Source organism: Falco naumanni, chromosome 2, assembly GCF_017639655.2.
Source record: "Falco naumanni isolate bFalNau1 chromosome 2, bFalNau1.pat, whole genome shotgun sequence".
Classification (NCBI taxonomy): Eukaryota; Metazoa; Chordata; class Aves; order Falconiformes; family Falconidae; genus Falco; species Falco naumanni.
The window spans coordinates 71,050,291-71,060,245 of record NC_054055.1 but is presented as its reverse complement, the minus strand read 5'-3'; the positions used below and the strand labels follow the sequence as shown (position 1 = coordinate 71,060,245).

The following is a 9,955-nucleotide window of genomic DNA, read 5'->3' as shown; positions in this document are numbered from 1 at the left end:
CATGACCCTCCAGAAAATTTAGGAGAGTTAAAAAACCTATTGCTTTGACAATCTTTTCATTTAAAAAAAATCCTCTTGTAAAAAGATCAAGGAATTAATTCACTGTTATTTATATAAAATTCAACCTTTCCTGCTTAAAATCATGAATCATTTAATGTCACATCTGCAAGTATATCTGAAGCAGATGCCATTAATCCAAATCATTTCACAAATTCCATTTTCATTTGGATTAAAACCTACAACTAAGTCAGTGAATAGTATATACTATATATGTGTTAAGGCTGGTGACTACTAAAGTCTCTTGGGTAGATGAACTGAGCACAGATTAGCCAGGTCTAAGTAGATGTCCTCATCTAGCCAAAAAAAAAGTTAACCTGACATTTCAGTGATTTAGATTTGAATCAGTAGCATGAAAAATGGTTGAACATTTGTATTACAAAGGAGATACTATGGCACAGTCCCAAAGGTGCATTTCTTATAAATTAATTAGTTACACAAATTATTTTGATAACAGTTACTGCACTTCTGAGGTGATATGGCTGCTCGGTGATGAGTACTTGATGATCAATGGTAGGCACTAGTAATAGCCTTCATGCTGAGTGACTTTTATTACTATTTAGATTTACAGTATATACATATGTGTTTGTATCTACACTTAGGGCTTGATCTTCTTAACCTCCTTTACCTAAGGTCCTCTGCTCACTATAATCTCTTCCTTTGGAACCCTGTAATATTTGGATAAAATGAATAGGCAAAAAAGGGGTTGGGGTATCCTGCCATGTGACAGGGAGGACCATGCTTGGCTTTTGGTCACACTTGAACCTCTGCATATGCTTTGTTCTTACCTGTCACTCATGCCTCCGTGAAATGCTATAAAGGATTAAGGCCAAGGGGTCTGTATGTTCCTGCTGCCTGTGAGGATCCTATAGGCTGCTTTACCAACGCTGTCTGATTGAGAAGCCTCTGTTTGTAAGCAAACCTCTCCCTCCAAACATAATCCTTCCGGATTTGTACAGAATGACTTCTTACTTTCCCAACATGAACCTGAACATTGCTATGGTGTAAAGAAGCCTGCATGTTCCAGGACTTTTACAACAGATTAAAACAAGTCAGTATCTTTCATGGAACTCCAAAGGACAGTTTCCTCTGGTGCCATCCAGAACACACAGAGCATCTTTGACTCATGATGAAGTGCCTAAGACTGTTCAGGTTCTTAAGGTGGAGCATATGAATAACTGGACTAGATCTAAATGCCACATGCACTTTTCCAGACCAGACTCTAAGAAGATGAAATGAAGTATTGTCACGATGCCACATTCGTTTATCTAAACAGCAGCAACCATATACAGCAAATAGTCTGCACAAAAGAGTATTCTAAATAACCTCACCAAAATAGTATAGCTGCAAGAAACCTGATGGGGAGAAGGCCAAAACCTCTAATCCATTTATGTGTCTAGTTGGTTTAAGTGCCTGCTCTTTCATCCTGTTACACCACCAGAAGTTAAGGCTCAGTGTTCTCATCAGACAACACAGATGATGCCAGCACAAAAAATAAAAACCAGTGTGTTTTTCCATGGAAGCAATGGGTATTTTAGCTGGAATAATTCAATATAAGAACAATGTGCAAGAAATGACAATCATCTACAAGAGATTCTTAGTACTTGGAAATGTTACATCAGGACAGCATTAATTCTTGCATTTCTTTGAAGTTTCTTGACATATTACATCCATACAAAGAGTTCATTGTGATTAAGAAAAATACCCCGATCTAGTAAAATAAACATGCTTCAGAGTTCCATATTTGAAACTCAAATGCCACATGTCCAATAAACTAAACTCCATTTAAGGCAAGTAATCACTTCTAAAATTTCTCAACGTTAAATAGCAGTAAGGGCTCCCAACCCCCAGACTTATCTGAAGATAAACATCATAGGCACTGTCAAAGAAAACAGAAGCTAATCTAACTGGAATTTCACTTTCCTGATCTGAGGAGAAATACCACAGTACCTTCATATGGTATTCAAGCAGCTGACAGAATCTGTTGCTACTAGTCTAGTAAATCATGACAGATATCCACAGCTGGAGATCAGGCAAGTCATAAACAGAAAGGCACCGATCAAGTTCTCCACAATACTTGTGACCAAACAAATTTTGTTCCTTCTGGGGTGGGTAGCAGCCATAGTTAAGAGCAATGGGAGGATTTGGAGGATGTGTGTTTTGTCATTTAAAGGCAGGTCTGTGTTCACTCTTAAAGCTAGCCACACTGCAGCACTCAGGTCCATGCTAAGAACTGACCACAGCCTGAGCTCAGGACTTCTCTTTGAGGGGAAGTATCTGAGCATGAATGAGTACATAAATATCGGCCCAGGATGGCTTGGGGCTGAGCAGCTCCTCAGTAGCTACGCTGCTGAGCTGCTTCAAATGGGGTGAATGCTCTGAGTCAGAGCAATACCTGGAGGGGAGGTATGGTACGCAGTCTCAACAAAAAAAACATGCAGATATGCGGGGCTAAGTGTGCTCTCAAGCCCACTCATTACCACAGGGTACATACAGTCTGTGTTAACAAAGATGTTTTACTGAGAAAACGTGCCACATTGTTTGGTATCTTTTTTTTTTCAAAATGGAGCTCTTAAAAAATGGTGGAGGAAAAAAAGGCAGCAGGGACCAATCAATCAATATCAGTGGCTAATTCTGCTTCTATTTTCTATTGAAAGAGACTTTTGTACTCACATTTCCTTAATATGTAAGTAAATTAGACTAGAAAACAACAATCAAAGGCTTCAGCCAGTGACTCGGACAAGAACATCCATTGAAAGTCACCAGAGCTGCTGACTTGAGTAAAGGCTGCAAATCTGATTGAAAAAAAATAAAATATTTCCAATACAGAAAAGGAAAACTAAGTGTGTGAAAACCACTGAAAATGAACAAAAATGCATGGAATGATATGCACAGTTGATATGAACTGGCCTTGACCTCAGCTGACCCAGATTAAACTCCAATTATTGTGGGATTAATTCTTCTGGCATGAAAAAACACAGCTTGTCAACAGGAACTGAAAACATCCCATAAATCAAGAAACGTTAAAGCCTAGTTGAGGATTATGCATGAAGAGTGAGAGGATTATGATAGGAAACAGTTCTTAGCCTGATGAGCAGCAAACTCAGCTTCCTAGATAAAGGAAATTGCATGTAATGCTCCCATACAGCCTAGAAGAAAATACTGCAAGCTTCTGCTAGATGAAAAAGATATGAAAGTCAAATCTGTGGGATGAAGCCTTCCCATGCAAAGCCAACAACTGTTACAGATATATCCTGGTCTCTGTGTGTATGCAGCTGAAATTAACACATTTTCTTGACTAAGTAGATTGAAGTTTGCCATTTTTTTTCACCAATTATCTATTTACTGTCAGTAACAGAATGCAATTTCCCACCATCTCTTTTAAGTTCTTGCTATCAGCAAATCTGTTTTCAGGCTTTTTGCTTGATACTGTAGGTTATACTGTTGGTGAGGAGCTGAACAAGAGGTAAAGTTATTTAAAAAGACAGGAGATAAAGGAATGCATGCAATTTGTTGAAACTTACTGCACGTGAAGGAATGCCGTCTTTCTCCAACTTAATGCAGACTACACAACTCCTCTGTGCCCCAGTGGGGAAGTAACAGGGAGATGGCACATTCGTATTGAAAATTCTGTGATGCGTCCATGCTTGCAGTAAAAGTTCTCCATGTTTATGATTTGCCTTCATTCATTCCAATTCAGGAAAGCCCTTGTGTATGTGCTTAAGCTCTGCTGAAATCAACAGGATTTCATTACAAGCTTAAAGTTAAGAATCTGTTGAGTGCTTTCCTGAACAGGGATCTGTGCTTATTGCACTTGGTTCAATCAACCCATGAGATTTTGGTTTCTGAGTTTTTCAGTACAAGAATAGAAAGGGTATGTTTTGTGCATTAAGATCAGTTCTTTCCAGTATTTCTAATGTATGAAAATGTTTGGAGAGTGGTATAGAACAATTAATCCTGAAGAGACATCATTGTATACTGTATATATGCACACATACATGTCTACGTTCAGAAAAATTTTGCTCAGTATTGAAGAAATATTCACCTTTGTTTGGATCAATGCTGTGGTTGACTATTTCTGTAGCACAGTGTCCAGAATAACTGAATTATCCATGAAAGGAATACTGTCCATGTGAATGGCACACAGTCATTATGACAAGTGAGCGCTATTCCGCACCCAGTGAAGTCCTTGTTGAGTATACTGAACTAAATGCTCCATACTGCTGTGCAAAGTGATAGGTCCCATCAATGCATCCAGGTCGTTAAAAAAATCTACAGAAATAAAAAAGATTCAGCATCAGAAGAGTGAAGCTGTATTTGCCACCCTTTAATAGATTTTATTCTCTTACAAATTGAGTCAAGCTGAACATTTCATAGGAATGAACATTTAGTGCTGGTGAGATTAATTTTAAAGCCCTGTGGTTTATGATCTTACAGGCTGACGCACAACAATTTTCTTTTTAAAGAACAAAACAGTGAGTTCTTTGGCTTTGCTTTTCATTAATTTCCATTGAGTCTTGATAAAGCAAACAGATGCTCGGCAAGATTTATTTTTAGATTAAGGACAACTTAAATCAAAAAGTCTACACATAAGTGTCTAGCTGTACATATGCTAGACATTTAAACTACCATGACAGAGAAACAAAGGCCTGTACAACACGGTACACCCAGCCTAAGGAAACTAACCACTAGGGATTTAATTCAGTTGCCTACTTAGAGGGATGTAGCGCCCATTTGAGATGCTCTTAGGCAGTTGATACGTATAGTCTGAACTGGCAGATCTAACACAGGATGTACAGGAGACTTCTGGAGTGGCAGTGTAGGTAAGGATGCCTCAAATGGCATTTGGCAGCTATGGTTAGGCAACTGAATTGTATCCCCGCCTCCCCTTCAGGGTGAACTGAACAGCTGTCTGAACTCTGCTGTTTGTATTGAACAAAGCTCTATCAGCTGCAGTGAGCCCCCACAACTCATACATACGCACCTACACTTAGGTGTCCTCATTTTGATTTGAATCCTGCCCCCGCCTTAAATACAGAAATTAACCTGAAAACCAAGGAATACTTTACCATCAACTCAGATGCCGAGGCAATTGCTTATGGAAACCAGTTCAGCTGAGGGAAGTTTTCTCTGAAGAGGGAGTGAGGCCCCTCATTCCCATCTGTGTCTGCTCAGATGGGGGGAGGGCCAGGGGCTGTTCATTCCTTCTGCAGAAAGGAAGGGTGCTCCTGCTTTTTGACTTGGTCTGGATAAATGCATCACATCCAGCTCCACGACTTTGGGGAGTAGGAAGCTGCCTTGCTTCCCACAAACCTTTCTCTCGAGAATGACACAGATGGCAGTGAATGCTGCCCACAGCTACGCCTGTGACCTGTCTGTCACCAGTCCTGACCAGCCAAATAAAGAAAAAAATTAAATGCTTCTGAGACAGCTATCAAAATTGCTGTTGTGGGCCGTTTTGGAACAGACTAGGAGCAGACTGAAGAAAAAATCAGCTCTGCAGTCCTACCTTGCAGTCAGGATTCCTGCCAAAATAGTTATTTTCCTGATCAAAATCATGTGACAGTCTTCTGGAATAGTCCATTGCCTTGACTCACTCACCTTTGTTTTCCTTGGCCAGGTTATCAGCCATCTCCCAGTAGTCATAGCTGTGCAGGATGCTGTTGGTGATACTGACGTGGTTGGCAGCCATCTGATGAATGCGCTGCGGGATGCTGATGATAGGAGATGGAGAAGGGGCCCCTGTGCTCCCCTGGGAACCCACAGAGCTGACTGGAGAAGGGCTAGGGGACATGGGTGATGGAGTTCCTGTGCTCCTGGAAACAGATGTCAATACAGTTACTTAAAAGGTGTTGGAATTAAAAACATGAGAGTATCAGAACACACTGTAGGTAAGAAAACACAATTTTCTGTACATACTGCCAATCTGATGTAAGTTTCTGTGTGACTTACTTTCCACTGGCACCCCAAGGAGACGGATTCTGGGCAGCTTTTGATGAATTCTGTGAAGGAAAAAGTATTTAACAATGCATATAATTTATATAAGACTACAAAATGAAGAACATTAAACAGTATAAAAGTAAAGAAATTTAAAGAAAAATTTGCATAGATACAAGTATTCAAGTCTCATGATGTAATAAACCCACTCAGCCTAGTTTGGTGCTGTGATGAAGCAATGCTGCAGCACAGACACAAATCACAGTCTATTAAACACACTGGGATGGGGGCCAATTAGGAAAACATGTTAGCTGAAATGGAAACTTTTCCCAGAAATCCTAGGCGTTCAGAAGAAATTGCTGCCAGAACTCTGTGAGGTTTAGGCTGGAATCTCTTGTGATAGAGAAAACAAGGTTTTCCTCCCACTCTCCCGCCCTCAAAGACAGATGTCATTTCCCTAGGACCTGCAAGGCTCTGCAAGTCTGCTCAGCCTGGCTGACCACAGGGATGCGAATCTGAGTTTCCCTCAGCTGAGATGGGTGTTTCATGCACCAGGCTCAAGATTTTCTCTCACAACTGCTCCTCTGGGAGCTGTTCGCCTCAATCTGAATATGGCAGCATTCACAGGATCAGAGACTGCCCTTGTAGGCTGGTGATTTTTTCTAGCTGAAGGGTTCCCCAGAAGTCCCTGGAAGGGGACATTAGATCATTTAATGTGATCTCTTGTATACCTGTGGTCATTAAGACTCTCCCTGGTGCACTGTCCTTAGGCTAAGGAATTTCATTGCTTGAGGAAAGACTACCTTGTACAAGCACTATGTTTACAGAGCAGGAGAAATTCAGGTGTCTGCAATGATGGAAACTGAAAGGCTAAAATGATTCTAGTAGTTAATCTGCAAGAACTGGTAGGAATTTACCGGCAGGTTCCTGCCCATTTGACCTGTGGAAAAACTCCTCCCCTATCCCAAGTGCAGCGACTGATTTAATCCTGGGCCTATGAGAAAGAAGGATGTGAAAACCAGAAGTTTGAGAAACAAAACTTCTCTAGGCCGTCCCATCCACAGCCTCATATTCAGCAATGGCCAGTCTCTGATTCTTTAGAAGAAAGCGACCTCCTCACATTCTCCCCTGAAACCATGCAAGCAGGTAATTGTGAGCTGAGAACAACCTTCCCTTCTGGACAACCACAGGAGACCGATGAAGTCCTGCAGCTCAGGATCTGTCTATGGATATTATTGAAATGCAAGGCTGCAGGTGTTGCAAGCTGCAGGAGTTAAAAACATTAACAGCAGTACAAAACCTCTTGGTCTCCCATGGCTTAGGAAGGAAAAAAAGATAAAAAAGGGGCTTCAGAGCTTCATGGATTTAAAGGCCAGGAGTAATCCCCCAGGACACTCAGTCTGTAATTTCCCTTTGCCACCAGTCATGGAACTTTTACCAGAAGCTAAATTACATTAAAAATGTATTTTATTTTACTCTTTTAAAAAAGGATAGCTAGTAATATATAAATCCTAAGACACTATTTATCCTCCTTGTTCTCCTGTGTCCTGTTCTAACGTTTAGCAGGCCTCTCAGTTAGAAAAAACAGATTCTGTTTCAGGGTTTCAAGATTGAATTTTCTTAACTTCAGTACTAGCTTTTGGATTTTGTTGGTCCAATGCCAGAAAAACTGCATGTTGCCTGGTACTATCAGCTCTATTTCCGTATACACAATGATCACATCCTCTCTTAACCTGTTCTGCAGTAAACTGGACACATCTCCTGAGACTCTCTTCAAAAATCTTGTTTTCTTAGTTTTGATGTGTTCTCTGAACTGCCTCTTGTGTTCCCACATCCTTCATGTGCACACCAACACTGGCTGTATTTTAGCAGTGATCACATCAGTGTTGTACGTGCCCTGGCATTCTTCCTACCTTTTGGCACTGGGCCCTCTACATCCCAGGTAAGTGGTATGAAAAATAAGCCTTGCAGTGTAACAAAAGGGCCTCTTCCTTCAGTTTCTTTTTTTTTTTTCCCCTTCTTTTTGTTTTTAGCAGGAAGGGCTAAGGTGTGAAAGGAAAAAAATGAAAAGCTCTTACCATCCTAAACAGAACCAGCCTGGGAATCCTCGACATTTGTTCCTCTTACAGAACAGTTTCTTTTTTTCCCTTTTCTTTTCTGATCTGTCTCAACTACTGGCCTTCATTTTTCTAGTGCAATGGAAACTGAGTACATGTTATATACTTACAGAGTTGGAGGCAGGAAAATATTAAACTCAAAGTGGAGTCAGGGATACTTCTGCTATAAATGTAACTAGCCTCCGCCTTACTTTACAACTTTCCATACCTTTTTTCTCAAGTTTTAGGTGTATTGCTCCAGCTTCCTCTCAGTTCTGCACCAGAAAGGTGGGGGTAGGGATTTGAAAGAGTGTAATGTTGTAAGAGACCACCTCTTATCCAACCCTGCTTACCCATTCTCCTGGTTTCTTTATGCTCTCAAATGTGTCTGTCCCCTGAATATCTGTGGCTTATTTTGCAGTATTTTTTTTATAATGGAAATAAAATACTTAAAAGGAGATTTAAATGATCATTTTTTCTTTTCTAAAAGAAGTGTGTCTAATTTTCCCTGCAAATGTGTGTGACGAGGTTTAAAATCTTTCTTTGATTGATAATATATGTGGAAGTTCTTAATGCAGTCAGCATTTCACGTCACTTGGTTTTGAAAGCTTTTAGATACCAAATATGAAATGAGCAGAGAATTGGCTTGTTTTCCACAGAAAATTATAGAAAATGGATTTTTTCCCCATTTTTACTTTCAAAGGTGAGAATACTTTCTAATGTGAAACTACGCTATCATTATATCAGCAGGAGCTCTGCAAAAAAACAAGCTCATCTTGACTACAGCAGAGTGTAAGTCCATTTTACGTTTACTGTGAAACAGTTTCTGTCTGCTAGTACGAGACATTTTACATGGTTGAGAGCCTGACCATCCTGTTCTTAATGCAGGTATTCTCTGAACTGGTAAAGAAAAATAAAGTACTGTAATAGGCACATATTTCTTTCCCCTGAAATCAAGTCATTGTTAGAGAAACATAACGTGTTGAATTATATATTGCTAAAATTTTAGAAGCAATTACAATGACTTCAATTTCAGTTTGACAATAACGGATCTGTCAATTTCCTTCACTGTCTTCATGTGTTCAGAATCTGGTCATGAGCATTTGTGCTTGTATTTGATTTTTTTTTTATTAACAAAATGTCGAAGGATGGATGTTTCTCATTTCAAGGTACCTCCTTCTGCAAAAAAAGCCCCAACAGATGTGTTCAGAGGCAAACAGCTGTTCAGGTCCCCAAAATAGGTTGTCTTAAAGAGCTTGTATGCTTTTTATTTTTTTCTAAATTAGAATGATAAAGGCTAATTTTGTGTTTGTAAATCAAATGCTGGACTGACTGACTGCTAGGTGAGCTCCACCTGTTTTGTTCTTGAGATACTTCCCAAGAAAGGGTTGCCTGTCAAGTAAAATACATTAAAATACTTTTAATGACTTCCTTATTCCTGTCTTAGTCATAATAACCAGGGTTTGGACCTAGAAGAGATGGAAAACAGAAGCAGTAGCAGGTGAAGCAAAGCGGGAAGGGTGAACCAGCAGTGCTGTGTCAGGCACATGGCAGGTGGTTTGGTTGCCATCTGATGCTTTTGTACAACTCCCACTGAAGTCAGTGTAGGCTGTTTGCCAGTTCCTTGGGTAAGAAGGTCCCACTGCACTAGCCTCCCTGTTGATGCTAAGTGGAAGCCCTGCGGCTGACGACTGATCTAGATCAAAGTCTTCAACTCACAGGTAGCCTAGTGGGAAGTGTAATCCTGGAGAGGATTCTCAGAGCAAAATCTGCAAAACCTATTTGCCACAGAGCTAGACAGCACTAGCCAATTGACCAAGAATAACCTGAAAATACCTGTTTGTTAGTACAATAAATTTCTTATC

At 40.2% G+C, this 9,955-nt stretch overlaps 1 protein-coding gene across 1 annotated transcript in view; it reads right to left on the bottom strand.

Annotated features, from left to right (window-relative positions):
- Window positions 1-280: 280 nt before the first annotated feature.
- Window positions 281-9,955, bottom strand: part of AFF3 (AF4/FMR2 family member 3) — a 280,973-nt gene continuing 271,298 nt past the window's right edge. The window contains exons 19-21 of the mRNA XM_040584169.1: window positions 6,010-6,059; window positions 5,659-5,873; window positions 281-4,329 (exon numbers count right to left, since the gene is read on the bottom strand). Of these exons, the coding sequence (XP_040440103.1) occupies window positions 4,208-4,329; window positions 5,659-5,873; window positions 6,010-6,059 (387 nt within the window). The 3' untranslated portion in view covers window positions 281-4,207. The remainder of the gene's footprint in view (window positions 4,330-5,658; window positions 5,874-6,009; window positions 6,060-9,955) is intronic.